This window comes from Mizuhopecten yessoensis, unplaced genomic scaffold (genome assembly GCF_002113885.1).
Source record: "Mizuhopecten yessoensis strain PY_sf001 unplaced genomic scaffold, ASM211388v2 scaffold3627, whole genome shotgun sequence".
In the NCBI taxonomy this organism is placed as follows: Eukaryota; Metazoa; Mollusca; class Bivalvia; order Pectinida; family Pectinidae; genus Mizuhopecten; species Mizuhopecten yessoensis.
The window spans coordinates 289,615-305,233 of record NW_018405139.1 but is presented as its reverse complement, the minus strand read 5'-3'; the positions used below and the strand labels follow the sequence as shown (position 1 = coordinate 305,233).

The 15,619-nt window shown below is 38.4% G+C and overlaps 1 protein-coding gene across 4 annotated transcripts in view; it reads right to left on the bottom strand.

The window, feature by feature from the left end:
- LOC110447843 overlaps positions 1–15,435 on the bottom strand; it is a 23,464-nt gene extending 8,029 nt beyond the window's left edge. The window contains exons 1-11 of one of the 4 annotated variants that reach the window (XM_021493786.1): positions 15,352–15,435; positions 11,356–11,467; positions 10,513–10,558; positions 10,107–10,152; positions 8,630–8,961; positions 5,753–8,160; positions 4,538–4,866; positions 3,893–4,138; positions 2,095–2,225; positions 1,258–1,406; positions 321–415 (exon numbers count right to left, since the gene is read on the bottom strand). In XM_021493786.1, the coding sequence (XP_021349461.1) occupies positions 321–415; positions 1,258–1,406; positions 2,095–2,225; positions 3,893–4,138; positions 4,538–4,866; positions 5,753–8,160; positions 8,630–8,961; positions 10,107–10,152; positions 10,513–10,558; positions 11,356–11,359 (3,786 nt within the window). In that variant the 5' untranslated portion in view covers positions 11,360–11,467; positions 15,352–15,435. Of the gene's footprint in view, positions 1–320; positions 416–1,257; positions 1,407–2,094; positions 2,226–3,892; positions 4,139–4,537; positions 4,867–5,752; positions 8,161–8,629; positions 8,962–10,106; positions 10,153–10,512; positions 10,559–11,355; positions 11,468–13,375; positions 15,315–15,351 lie in introns of those variants that run through there. The other 3 variants (XM_021493787.1, XM_021493788.1, XM_021493789.1) reach the window with 3 other exon arrangements.
- Between the last annotated feature and the right edge of the window lie 184 nt (positions 15,436–15,619).

The window sequence follows — 15,619 nt, the reverse complement described above, 5'->3', positions numbered from 1 at the left end:
CCCCCCCCCCCCCTAACTTGCATGTTACAAAGAATTATAATGATTTTTTCTCTCACTTAATGTCACCAACAAATTCTTTGTATTTATCTGGAAGGATACAAAACCAAAATTAAGAAAAGTTTTGCTTCATTTTCCATGGGTCTAATGTATCACACTCTGTGATTTATATACCATGTTCCCTGGGAAATTTTATTTAAAAAAGCTTCTCATTGATGTATGTAAATCCAAACTGTTGAGAACATCTCTTACCCAGTTAACTTATGGCTATAAGTAAGGACCCCTGATTAATTTTATCACATACAACCTTATTAAATACTAACCATGCTCTCCTTCAACAGTAAAAGACGAAATTTGTCAAACAGTCTCTGCTTTTTGTGTACCAGCCCAACAGCCACATTCTCAAACATCTCATGATCTGTTATGGAAAAAGTCCCCACATTAATACATAAAATCATTCTAGCATTGTACATGGTGAAATCCTGGAACAGTTCTTGAATTACAACATATAAAAAATTCCAAACATTATGGGCGCACAGTTCTGAAAGTGGTGTCATTGTGTATGTTATCTTAGTTAGGTACTTGGAAAATTGCTGTGACCCTATGAAGTTCAGACATTCTGTAGCTATAATACAATCATGTCAAACTGTGTTACTTTACAGGGCATGGAATTCTACTTCTAGTTATTGTCAGTATCCATGTATACCTACAAAGCCATATAAAGATCTGAAAACCAATTAACATGAACTCTAAACATAATACAAAGCCTTGCCACTTTGGTTTCCAAATTTTTGAATGTAGTTGTTTTATTTTTGAATCTGAGAAGATCTTCTGGAAACTGAATGAATAAGGTTATACTGCAGAATTGAGAACGTAAAATGTGGTTGTCTTACCGAGCACTGTGTGGTATTGATACTACGGAGCACGTTATTGTCCCAAGTGGACACTACCAAGTACCGTCTTCATACGACCTTTGCTGTATCAACCACGTTAAACCCAAACAAACACTGCCAAGTATCATTGTTTGGATTGGACACTACGAATTGCATTATATTCAGAGGTGGATGATTTGTTATTTTTAAGGATGAGGCTGCCTAGTGTTTTTTGTGGTTGACACTCAAATCCCCAAGTATTCTTACTAAAGGTAGACGTTACTAAGTGTGTTTTGTCAGGGGTAATACAACTCAAATTGGGAAAAATGTTCACCAAACTAAACTTGTAATTGATTTGTTTACTACTGTTAATCCTGGCTGCTCTCACCTTTTCCCATGAGATCATCAGGAGGAGACTTGCATTGGAACACGTGGTACCGGAGCAAGCGGCGATACGTGTCACGCCGACTCCGGAATGGTGACTTTGTGTCAGGCTTTAGAGCGTTATCCTGGTCTTTCCTCAGCTGCTGATGAATTCTTTGAAAAAGTGAAAAAATAAAATCATAAATACTTCATAATCAGTAGGATAATTTAATGAGACCGATATAAACCCATTTCGCTTCAGGCTGCGATGTTCCCCCAGATTGTCCCCAGTGCTTATTTTTCTGAAAATACAATTGTTGATGTATTTGTCCTCTTAACTATTGTGGTACGAGGGACCTTGATGGCCGCCATGGCCAAGTGGTTAAGGCGTCGGACATTCTGCTAACACTAACCCTCTGGGTCGCGGGTTCGAGACATACGTGGGGCAGTTGCCAGGTACTGGCCATAGGTCGGTGGCTTTCCTCCACCACCAAAACCTGGCAATGTCCTTAAATGACCATAGCTGTTAATAGGATGTAAAACACAAGCAAACCCAAAAAAAACAAGGGACCTTTAACTAAACATCTTATTTTCCCAGGAATACTGCTACGGTCCTAATCGATGGAAGTGCAAGGTAGCAGTACAAGATATGACTGTGAAGGTGCAAATCATTCGGTCAGATAAGACAGTACTCGTGTTGATAAAATTTCCAAAACAAAATTTGTCGTCTTTTGGAGCCATTAAATCATTTACATATGACAGGATGTTTTTAAAGTCAGGTGTGGGTAAAAGTCAGGATTCGCTGTACATCAAACAGGAAAGACTTAATCTTTTATACTTGAGCCTTCTACGGTATACTTACAGCTGGCTCTTAGGTATAGCTGCAAATGGAATTCTTAAGCCAGGAACAGTTGATGTGGTCGCTGTGGAGACAGTTGTCAAAGGCGTTAGCTCCGCTGGCTTAGTTGCAGTGGCCGCTTTGTTATCGAGTTGCTGAAATAGGCAATGGTGTATATTTCATGAAAGTAACATCCATAGCATCCATATCAAGACATAATAAATATGTATTTCTCAATTAGACATTTGTTTCCATATTTGAACACTCAAAATATCCTAACAACAGAAATGATTTTGAATAAGGTGGTTTTATTGTATTGTAATACAGATTTAAGACTAAAAAGTATTTGAAACTAGCACCTCTGATTCTAAACAAGGAAAATGAAGAAATTTTAGCACACCGACTCCTTTGGGGCCCACCCTACAGCCTGCTCTTGGGGGTAGGGCTGGCTCAAAATTTTCATAGTTTCAAACTGTCAACTCAGGGTTATAATTCCAATCAAGTTATTAACATGTAATATTCAAAGTATCATTTACCATTATAAACCATAATAAATTTTGCCCCCCCTTCCTTCCCAGGGGGTAAACGTGAAACCCTAGGGTCATAAACCTTAAGAGCCTTCCATCTATGAAGAGTATTTGATTCTACCATATCTTGGTCTTGAGAAGAAGATTTTTGAAATTTCATTCGATTCAACCCTTTCTGGCCACATCCATCAGCTCTGGGGGTTCAGTCAGGGCTCATATGTGCATACCATCAAACTGCTTCCCAATACTGATAATGCTAACCTAAATTGAATTACCTCCAATGGCAATTAAACAAATGTTAGTCCAAAATATGGTTTCCCTATATAAACTATAGTAAAGTTTACCCCCTCCCCAGGGGGAAACGCGAGACCCAAGGGTCATAAAATTTACAACTTTGGTAAAGCACCTTAAGACCCTTCCATCTATTAAGAGTATTTGATTCTACCATATCTGCGTCTTGAGAAGAAGATTTTTGAAATTTCAGTCAATTCAACCCTTTTTGGCCACACCCATCAGCCCCTGGGGGTCAGTCAGGGCTCATATGTGCAAACTATCAAACTGCTACCTAATACTGATAATGCTAACCTAAATTGAATTACTTCCAATGGAAATTAAACAAATGTTGGTCCAAAATGTGATTTCCCTATATAAACTATAGTAAAGTTTACCCTCTCCCCAGGGGGAAGTGTGAGACCACAGGGTCAAGAAATTCACAATTTTGGTAAAGCACCTTAAGACCCTTCCATCTATTAAGAGTATTTGATTCTACCATATCTGCGTCTTGAGAAGAATATTTTGAAATGTTAGTCAATTTGACCCTTTTTGGCCCCGCCCCTCAGGGCTGGGGACAAAACCGGCCACTACTTTTGTTGACCTTTGGCCATGGAAGGTTTCTGCAAAATTTCATTGAAATTGGTTCAGGGGTTTTGGAGAAGAAGTTGAAAATGTGAATTGTTTACGGACGCACGCCGGACGCCGGACAAAAGGAGTTCGCAATAGGTCACTTGAGACTTTGTCTCAGGTGACCTAAAAACTTAATGTTGACAAGGCCGTTGCAGGAAAGGCAACACCTTAATATCGCTTCCACTTCGTGCCGGCGTGACAAAAACCCAAACATGTTGAAACACCTATATAAAATGCTTTTCTATATAACTTTTAAGTTTTACCTACCTATATTAATTCTATGAGTGAGAAATGTGAAAACAGAACAATCATTTTGTTTGTCCTGATATATCTATAAAACATTTCTTGAACCAAAAAATCAGAAACACAATATCAACTTTGTTTTGCCTTACCTGCACAGTGATAGGCAGTTTGCTGGAAGTTTGTGCCAGGGCTGGGCCTAGCGTCTGCTTCTGCTGTAAAACCTGCTGTGCCTTCACTTGAGCATTTACCTGGGCCTGCAGCTGTTGTTGACGCTGAAGCTTCAGGAAGAGAGAGATCTGTTGCTGCTGCTGTTCAGGTGTCATCTTGGACAGATAACCTTGAACTTTCTCTTTCTGTTCAACCGTCAAATTCAAGTTTAGCGTGTGATTCCCGATCTATCAAAATATGAATAGACAGTTTTGTGAATTAACAGGATAACATCTAAAAGAATATCAATATTTATTATGTCAGAAATAACACTGTCAGATGCAAAACTATATCAAGAGTGGTAATATTTCTATAGAAGCCAAAAACAAAACCCTCAACTCAATTCAAAGAGTCTTTTGCAATTTTGTTTTTTTGAAAACCAAGTGTAATTTCATGGTTTTCAGATACAAAAAGAAACCAGAAAAAAAGTCAGTACCAACATAACCTTTTCAAGATATTTAGCAATTTCAAAAAATTAAATATTCCAATTTACAATTATGCTGATCAATTTTCGAAAAATAAGGTGAAGTCGGTTTTTTTAAACAGTTTAAAGTTTACAGTAATACCATTATCATGTGAGAACTAACCTGGATTGGAGTGGGCAGTGCAACTTTAGGAGAAGCTGATATTGGTACTTTGCCAGGTGGTGCTGACGCCATGACAACCCCCGGATGAACTGCACCAACAGGAAGTTGATTCATTAGAACCTGGGTACTTCCTGTGGTGACTAACTGACTCACATCCTGGGCGGAATCTAAAGGCTCTGCCTTGACATCACTGGGTTTGGACAATTGGGGAAAACTTGTGGTGGGTTGGGTTAGTGAAGCAGAAATGGATGGAGAAACGTGTGATGAGGTTATCAGTGTGGATAGAGATGAGGTTGGCATAGCTTCAGTTTTGATGACTAGATTTCCAGCTGGAGAAAACAGTTAACATATACATATAAATATCTAGTCACATCACAACAAAATAAACAATAACACTTTTTAAAATACTCAATAATCTCTATAGAAAGAGGGTAACCAAATAATTACAATATTTGATATAATATTAAAGGGCACAGGCAGCAGGTAAAGAAAATGAGTGGGGCACCTTGTATTCATGTATTGGCTATTTCCACCAATGAACAGACTTGCAAAGATCTTTTTTTCTACTCTCAAATTTAATCCCAATTAATGTATTGTTTATCATTCTGAAAGACTGTTAGATCACTGTATTAGCAGGAGTTTTCATTCAAACTAGATACACTGCCATTTTGGTGACAAAGTTGTCTGTCTATACTAGCCAGATGAATTCCTAAAATCATAGATTCTGGGATGGAAAAAGATTCGGAAGTTTATGATCATTATATATTAAGCAATCAAATGAAAGTTTTATAATCTCTGGGGGAGTCTTTTTGGAAAAGCTGCCTTATTGGATAAAAAAAACAGTAATGCATACTGTCAGCCCTATTTGAAATCTGAGATCAGCGGTCAGCTGTTCAATGCCTGGTTAGCCCTTTCTTGTGAAAAAAACCCCAACATGTTCATTGCCTCATCACATTCTATGCCCTTTCTACAACAAATTGGTTGCCAGAACTATTTCATCCAGCACTGAAACTATAGTCAGTTACTTAGAACATCAAAACACAATGTTATAAAATAAAATAATAACATCAATTTAAACATTTATAAGATCTGTTCCGTTCCTTATGAACAATTTATCTATACCTCTCCTTCATAGTAACCCTTTTAAAGAGCCAAAATTTTGCTGACAAACATCAGTGGCAGTTTATCAAGGTCTTAATTGCCAGTATACTTTACCTGGTGTAGCTGATCCCGTTATTGTGGCCTGCACAAATTGCGTTGGTGTTTGCTGTGATTGCACGATTCCCATGGTCCCTTGAGCAGGGTCCTTCACAGACCCCTGAAATGATGCAACCTCTGGTTTCATCACTGCCCCTTGGCCTATGATTGGCTTTGGCAGCTGCTGGCCTATCACAAGATGAGGTGCTGTTGGAGTATTTTGGTTCTGTCCTATTAGCTGAACACTTTGTCCAATCAGATTTTGAGTTTGGTATTGTACTGGCTGTTGTGTCTGTTGATTAATTAAATGCTGTGTGAGAGGTGATGCTGTGCTTTGAATTGTCTGCCTTATTATCTGACCTTCCGACAAAATTTTCTTTTGAAGTTCTTGTAAATGTTTGCGCTGCACTTTCTGCGCAGTGCTCAGGTTTTTAACCCCGCCCAACTTCTTGAGATTTTCCTGTATCTGTTGTAGCTGAGCCTGAGCCTCGGGGGTTAGCTGTATGGTGTGCTGAAGTTTCGGTGCACTATCTCTTGCCTGCAGTACATTCTGCTTCTGGCTTGCTCCCGCCACAAGCTGCTGAAGCTGGACGGACGACATGACCTGGTTGGTGCCTTGACTGGTGGTTGTCACAGGAACCCGAGACTGGGTCACTGTGGTAGTAACAGTAGTGGTACTTGCAGTACTCAAATTGGGCGTGGTGGAGGCCCCCGAGTATTGTGATACCAGAGGAACCTGCAGATTCTGGATAAGATGATGAGGTGATGCAGACGTATGGGTGGTGATGTCTTTTGGCTGAGCTGTGGCTGAGGCAGAGCTCAAGGAGATTTTGGATGATGAAGGTGTGGAATACACGGTTTGTCTTGGTGTTGTTGATTGTGACTGTTGTTGTTGAATATACTGGTTTTGATTTGATATGGATTTCACAGAGACAGGCTGAGAATTGAGAACCATTCCGACCTGGGAGGACGATGGCTGTTGATGCACAGACATGTCTGACACGTCAGAACTAGAACTAATAGTCTTCGGTACCTGTTGTTGAGGAACCATTTGGATTGCTGTGGGAATGGCACTGTTTGTGGCATTCTGCATTCCCTGCCAGTTGATGGTTAAAGGCATGCCAGCTGCCTGACCACCTCCGTGGCTGATGAGTTTGACCTGCTGCCCCTGTGACGTGTTGACAATACGCTGAAGTTGAATGCCCTGGGCCTGCGTTGTCATCAATACTTGCTGTGTTCCCGGCGTACCTGCAATTTGCGGGGTAGTTTGGATACCACCAGAAGTTTGCAGTGGTTGTTGTTGCTGTTGCTGCTGCTGCTGCTGCTGCTGCTGCTGTTGTGATAGCTGCACAATGTTGGGGTTCAAAGTCCGCAGAATGATGTTTTGCTGTTGACCAGCAGTATTTTGGGTCCTTTGAATGAGAATTTGCTGTCCTTGTTGGTTGACGCCTATATAATGTGATGGTTGCTGGGGCTGATTTGCCTTGTCTTGAGTAGGAGCAGGGGTCTGGGTAGTGCCTACTCCAGGAGTGGCCAGTCGAATCACATTACCCAAGTTTCCAGTAAGGTTGCTTGTGCTCCCAAACACCATATTGGACCCACTGCTGGTGTTCTGTGCAATGTTCAACTGGGGCTGGATTGTCATCTGAGGTAAGTTCTGAAAGTTGATAGATTGGCCCCCGACAGTCTGAGGAACACTGTTATTGGGAATGATGATATGTTTACCATCAGCTGTCTGTATTAATGTTCCTTGGATGTTGGGGGCCATATGATGAACTGTTGACCCAGACTGATTTTGTAGTTGTGAGTTACACAACACATGTGCAACATTCAAATTGACCACATTGGGGTTTTGAATCACAGTATTTTGAGTATTCACAATATTTTGTCCTTGACCCTGTAATACTGCAGCTGGTTGTCCCTGATTCTGATGTAACATTGTATTACTTCCTTGTGTAGGTTGCAGTATTGTATTCTGTCCTTGACCCTGTTGAAGGATGGCGCCCTGACCTTGCTGGAGGACGGCAGACTGCCCCTGCAGCTGTATCCCAGCATTGGGGTTGTTGAACTGAATTGGGATGTTCCTTGCGAATACCTGTGGAGTGTTGGCATTGTTTGTCACCATGGTGACAGGGTTCACACCTGCCCAACTCTGGATAGGGGTGAGAGATCGACCAACATTCGAAGATGTCACCGGTGTGATGGCTCGACTGACAATGGGAGAGGTGGACACGGGACTCTGGTTGGGAGCGAGAATGCGGTTGATGACCTGTGATGACGCAGGGACCTGCTGCAGGCTGGATGCTTGCGTGCTGCCCGACTGTAGGGACTGGATTTGGGGCTGGGTCTGGAAGAAAATCTGGCCCCCACCCCCAGGCTTCAGGATCAGCTGTCCATTGGGGCCCTGCACAATCTGCTGACCCAGCCTGTGAAACAAAACACATTTTGATTTAAATGATGCATTTATCACAAGACAAAGGTAATTCTAGAATCCAAAATCCCTTCATTTGCACAACTATGAACAATGAGGAGCTTAGGAAATTTCAGAACAACTCCTCGAAGTAGCGAAAACAAACTCTAACTGTGAAGATGGCTAAACAGATTTTGAACAGCCAAACTCCTAGATTGCCCCATGGCAGCAATATTATTCTAGCAATCAGTTCCAAAAAAACACCACAACTTATAACCAAGGGGAACTGATTTATGAAATTTTGAGAAAGAACCTTCAGGTACTTTCTGAGAAATAGTGATAGCAGACTTTACCTTTCAAGTTGTAAAATCACTGACTTGCTTTTTAGGAATAGTTTTGGGAAAATGCAAAGGTTTTATTATCAACCCCAAATATTCAGGAAGATAAATCAGTATATATAGGAGCATATCATTTGGAGAACTTACCCCTGCTGTAGCTGCCCCACAGTTGACATGTTGATCTGCTGGGTTTGTGGAGTAGCTGTTGTCTGTTGCACAAGCCCTGTTGCACCCTGGACAATCTGCATACCCCCAAGGGATGCCGACCGTGGCACCCCCTGTGCTGGCACTGCCGAGCTCTGGGCGAGGTAACCCTGAGCATTGACAACATTTTGCTGTACTGTGATATGGTTTGGGATAGACAGCGGCACGACCTCAACCGGACTAATTGTCTCATTTTGGACTACATGTGCATTTGCTGCATTATCATCAACTCCTGTCGTTGACAGGAACTCGTCTGCCCAGTTAAACCCTGAATTCTGCAATAGGTGAAGTAATATATAGATTAAGTATAATATAGTATACATGCTCATAAAGATACAGAGATAATCCTGTAGATGGTCATGGTCGCCCCAGAACTGTTATTGGCCCCCTCCACTAGCAGGGGTCGACACTAACGGTAGACCGGAGGACCGGGTCCACCACATATTACTTGATTAGTGTATATATATTTGAGAATATCGTTCAGAAATATACTAATAAAGACTTTAATTACTTCGCCAGCGAGCCGTAAAATCCCATCTGGTTAAAAAATGTATCGTATTTTCGTGTTGTTAACCCGCTAAAAGTTGTCGTTATCCTTCTTGGACGAGTGAAGTGCGTAAATCAGCTTGCGGTAAGTCGGAATCTTTTCAGCGTTTGAGTCGCTTGTGGTATATAGTTTGCCGCTATTATAAGCAGGAGGTACCCCACCTATCAAAAGTTAGTGTCAACCCCTGACTAGCGGTGTAATTAAATATCACAGTATCAACATAATCAATATTGCAAAACTTTGGGGTAGATTCAATTCCATCTTCAAAACTATTGGATTAATTATAATTTACAAACCTAATATATACACAAAATTTGGGCTATTTCATTCAATCTGCAAAAGGATAAATGTCTTTCAAATTGCATTCTTTGTTCTTATGATTTCAAATATCATCATCTTAAACAAGAGGCCCAAAAAAACAATAAAATTGAACACAGATGTCATTACACAATATTGGTATGAATATATACTGTGATATACAGGTGCAAAATATCTATTCTAAAATTTGGTGTTTTACTGTATCTCAACACCTTTTCAAAAATATTGATTTCAACTTGATATGTCATTCAAGCTATGTTTATATAGCACAGCTAAGCTTTGTGCAGAGCCGATCTTGATCTCATCCCCATATAAATTTGAAGCCAAAAATTGAACGGGAATCTAAACATAACAAAGGTTTGTCAAACATTTTTATACAATAACAAACATATTTTCGGTAACCCTTTCACCTCTATGTAACTTTAGTAAACTCTACCATGCATTGATCTGGATGAGTCCATTATGGTCTACAGTGGTGAAAGGGTTAATTGGTTTCCAACACGCCGCTTGTTGGGTTAGAAGGCTAGTACACTGTATACCACAGGTATTCCTTACCCCATCATCATCTGGTCCAACAGCATTCCCAAACAAGTCATTCTCACTGAAAGTGAAACAAAAACAAAAATTATTCTGTTATCAATGACAATATCAACTCATATCTCAAAATTTCAGAACAAAAATAAAAACAAATGTGCTTAGAATGATTGTTTCTTGGCAGTGTTTTTCATCTATTTTTTATGGTTGGCAAGCGTAATGTATGCATACACATTTCCATAATGATGTGTTTTGCAATAAAATAGTAAGCCAAATGTGCACATTCACAGATTCTCTGGAATGCCGAAATCATAGCAAGACACACACTGATTATCCCTATGCCAATGTCACTATTACGATTCCCAAAACACCAAAAGACACTGCAATAGTTTCAGTCATAAAATAAATGGCCCAAAACAAGACTTACTTTATAACATCTAAGAAAGATCCCCCATCATCCATGTCAGAGAGGACTGCAATATAAAATTATATTTTCACGCTTAGATGACCAATTAAAATCAGAAATATGTTAATACATGTGTAGTACATGCCTTCATAATTTTCAATTATGAATGGATCATTCGGAAAACCACAAAATCCAACATTTAGAATGTTAATTGCACAGCATATTTTAATGAAGTTCATTACGCAATTATTCCAAGAAGTATTTTCACCTTTATATGTCTTTTATAATTAACACAATAACAAGTACTATGGTATGCGTCAATAGGCTGAAGTTTTTGATTGATTAAGTGTCTTACATGCTGTAATCATGGCCAGTTTTTAAATGTGTTGACATATATCTTAATTATGGCACAGATTTCAAAGATAATCAATTGTCCATAAATTTGAAAGGTCTGATGATGAGTGATCATCAAACTTGAATATTGGACAGATTCCCAGCACTAGTATATAGGTAGGTAGGATAAATATTTAATTTTACTCTTACAAATGTCACATTTGTATTGGCATTTATATTATTAATCCTTTAAACCAATGTTTTCATTTTTTCATGTTTTGATATATATTGATAATGTATAATGTCAGATGTTAACATTTCCAATGTATTGGTTAAAGTGTCAATTATTAACTCTGGATAAATTTTTGGAATTGAAATGATAAAATAATAATTTGGATTTTGTTTTTCAGTTACCCAAGTAAGTTTTTTTCTCCTAGGTCATTCAAGTTGAGGCAGACTATCTTTTACTTTCAGCCAGTTTTACAGTTAAAATCTGATTTATGGTAATTATAACAATATGTAATTAAATACCCATCCAATGTCGTGGAGAGAAAGAACTTGAAATCGGAGGATTTCATCGGAAAAGATGGGTGTCATCACATCAGGAATCAAACATCTTGGTGTGGCTTAAAGATTGCAAAATCTGTAAAACAAAATAAATTGTAAATGACAGTATGATTTTAACAATTTCATAATTCAAGAGTACTTGTATTTGTACTGCAGACAAATATACAAATGTATGTACCTTTATACCCTTATTCTGGTCATTTCTTACAGAAACAGACCTTGCAATATATACCTAGGCTGGGTAACAGCCCTGTTTTTCAAATTTCACTTTTATAAAAGGTTATTCTCCATTTTGAAAAAACCGGAAACCAATTTCATGAAGCCTGCACATAATTATGTGTAAGACCAAATAAAATCATGAAAATTGATATCGATAAAGCTGCAAGTAAATGTGCACTATTTTTATGATGCATGTTTGCAAAATTGATCCACATTCCAGAGCTACTTGGAATTCACATACAACATAATGTACATGTATGGCTACAGCAATAAGTACATGTATCCCTTCCGTGACCTTGTTCTTCCATGTCTTTTCTCCTTTACTTTGTGTACTGGAGTTATTACTCATGTCCAGTGTATTCATTGTATTCTGCTCTTGCTGAAGTCTTATATCAGGTATGAGGAATACAAACTAACCTGATAATATCTACGTTATCATTTTATAACATTGCTTAACAAATTTTAACAGCTGACAGGTCAGCTTCCTGTATTCCATCAAATCACCACTACAAAAGACATGATTTTATGTTCTACTACATTCATGAAGTCATCAGAAATCATTTTTAATATAGGCATTTGTTTTTGCTGCAATAAAAGTATATCTTTGCTTTTAAATCACATATTCCGTCTTTGCGTATTGCAAAGTTATCTTCTCTTGGGAGCAGGGATTGATTGTTACGTCACTTGTTTGTGAAAGTAACGTCATCAATTTTTGAGAAAACAACTTAATTTTCTCACACAAACCAATGACGTAACAATCAATACCTGCTCCCAAGAGAAGATAACTCTGCAATACGCAAAGACGGAATAGGGATATATTGGTTTGCCATAAATATAACTAAATTATATGAGTTATCAACAGACGCGAGACCCAGCTATATATTTACCAGCAACATTTAATACTATCTATAATAATACTTGCGCTAACTTTCAGGGGTCTTATAATTGCGAGACAATGAGATGCCCAATTACAATGTAGGATACTTCACATTTGTGAATGATACAGGGTGCATTAAATTGAATGCATGTCAGATGAATATCAGCAACATACATTTGCTACAGCAACCCTAGTTGCTTCATTGATGCAATATCCTCCATGTAGCCAATGATCATTACCAAGATATGGATGAAATTTAACCTTATATAATAAATATGGATTAGACCATTTCATCTTCAGTCACTTGCACCATAAGTGTAAATGTAGGTCAAATTTAGCCTCCACAACATGCAGCATAAAGAGCAACACAAGCTGCATCACTGACATGATGTTGTCTGGTTTGGTTTGTTTGTGCTTACGCCTTTTTAACGGCTTTTGTCATTTAGGATGTGTCAGGTTTTGGTGGTGGAGGGAAAACTGGAGTGCCCACAGAAAAACCACCGACCTGCGGCCAGTTCCTGGTGCATACAGCCCCACGTAGGTCTTGAACTGGAGACCCAGTGGTGGAGGGCTGGTGATTATAGATGGTCAGACACCTTATATTCCAATTAACCACTAGCCCTCTGTGGCCCCCATGTGATGATGTAAACCTATTATAGTTACCGCGACATGGACAAAATAATTCTTCCCAACCAGCTGTATCAGCAGACTCATGGATCTCTTTTCAATATCTCTTATAAATTTTGTTGAGTGGGGAATGAAAAAATAATCACTAAATCAGCAAATTTCTTCTTCATTTTGTCTGATTTTGAAAAATGGATAGTGTCTCTGTCCGTGCAGAGCTCATGCTAACCATTCACTTTTTTATGAACTAAATGAATTCCTTACCTAAAAGAGTTTAACAAATGCAAGCTTTTCTGTATTTTCAAGTCTTTTTCTTGGAAAAATTGCTGAATCCTCATTCGGTGTAACGGACTTGTAACATATCATACATTATGCAAAACTCAAATGTATCTGTTGACTCTGTCAGCAAAACATTTGACGTGATAATATGAAGAGCCCATTCTGATGCAAATATATGGGAATCGAGACTGCCAGATCTGCATTGTTAATTATGAAAATGAATGATTTCAGTAGAACCCGCCTGTGACAGGTCATTACAAGCTATGAATGTCAGGACAAGAGGAAATTAAATAGCAATTGCTTTTTAAATTCAAATTCCATCACTCTTCAAGGAAGAACACTATGAATTATAACTATCATGGTAATGTAGGGTCCATTAATTAAATGATAATGATAGCATTGGTAGCATTATAAGCTCATAATCACTTAGCTCTTCAGGCCAGGTTACTCCTCTCACTTGGCCTTTGAGCCAGCTGAACTCACTACTTAAGGTGGCACAGGGGTGCTTTCAGAAATCTCCAGAACTCAGTTTTTATTATTGAATTTGAAGATACTGTATTTATAAGGCTTCAAAATATCAAAAAATCCTATTCCATTTATTTTTTGAGAGCAGGAAGTCAATTAACATCATTTTTTTCAAAATATAAGCCAGTATCAGGGAACAACTTATTGAACTCATACATGTATGTCACAAAGAAAAAAATTGTCCAAACATAATCTTCCGAACACATTATAACAGATTTTTTGGGAAAAAGTATGATAATTCAGAATAATTTGTTCCATGTTTTCGGACAGTCCATTATGAAATTTGGTTGAAAACTTCTTTCACAATCTAAAATTGAGAAACTAACTTCAAATGTACCTGTCAATGAGAAATGTAAGTTACTTCACCGACACACAATCACTTGTAATGGAATCATTCATACAATTGTAAATAACATGCAATACAGTAAACATGCACATAATATTAATATTCTCATGTGTATGTCTTGTAAATTTCAATGTATGAAATCCAGCATCATAGCTAGGTAATCAAAGGTGCTGGACCCACAAAAATGATATGTTTATAATCATTACACATGTATGTAGTACTATGTACTACCAAATATTTTATTAGATTTTATCACTCTCGTTTCAAAAGATGTGTGGTATTTTGAAATCAGAGTTACCGCCTACAGATAAGATACAACGTTAACCTATTCCTATCAATAAAAGATAGACACAGTTTATAACTGTTCTGAAATAATATCTGTATCATCAACAAACCAAATCCGATTGCTTACAAATGGCGGACAATGTATCGCACATATCTATAAGGAGGCCATTATATACAAAATCGTTCTAAAGTCATTTTCCCCTTCAATGGAAAAATCGGTGTTCAGTGATCTTATGAACAAATTCTGGGTTAGACAAAATACGACTTATGAAAAATGATACCACAACTCATTAGACTAAAAGGTCTTTAAACCCATAATACCCTGAAAGGATAGACAGACGGATTATTTTTCTACCGCCAAGCAGATCGGATTCAAAATAGACATTTTCAACAACCTGCTAAAGAAGCAAGTGCTGTTAATATGAACATTCATACAGACATGTTTAACAACGGCCTATAATCGTCTCGCGCTAACAACTGTGTTAAATTGCACAATCATCATTTGCCATGGGGTCAGAGGAAATAGTTTATATACTTGGACTGACAAATGAATTGACACTTCCCGGCAAGTTACTGAGGCTTTCCAAAGCTAAAGTTATGTTTCAACATGACCCCATTCTGAACAAAGCATTATCGCAATCGACAGCTCCGATCGTGATGATCACGGCGATATATTGCACATGTGCAGCAGAACAGTACATTTTGGAAAAAACAGAGCCCATAATAGCCACCAGGGACTTACACCAACCCAACCCAAACCATTCACAACAAATTTATCAGCAAATAATATTCAGAAAACACTCACCGTCATGTAACATGCCTGTGACCTAAGGGGCTTACAATTGGTTGATCAGGGACATATTTAACCTTTGACCTAGTAATATGGTTCGTGGTCTATTGCACGTACAGGTGGGTTTAAAAACTGTCACGATGTCGTGCTTATATTATAGTATTCTTTAAAGAATGCAGACTACAATGGATACAAAGACTTAAACAGTTTGGTCGTTTTTAAGATTAACAATCGGGCAAGTTTTGGCAGTGCAAATGGTCGGCCTGCATGCTGACGTCAGACA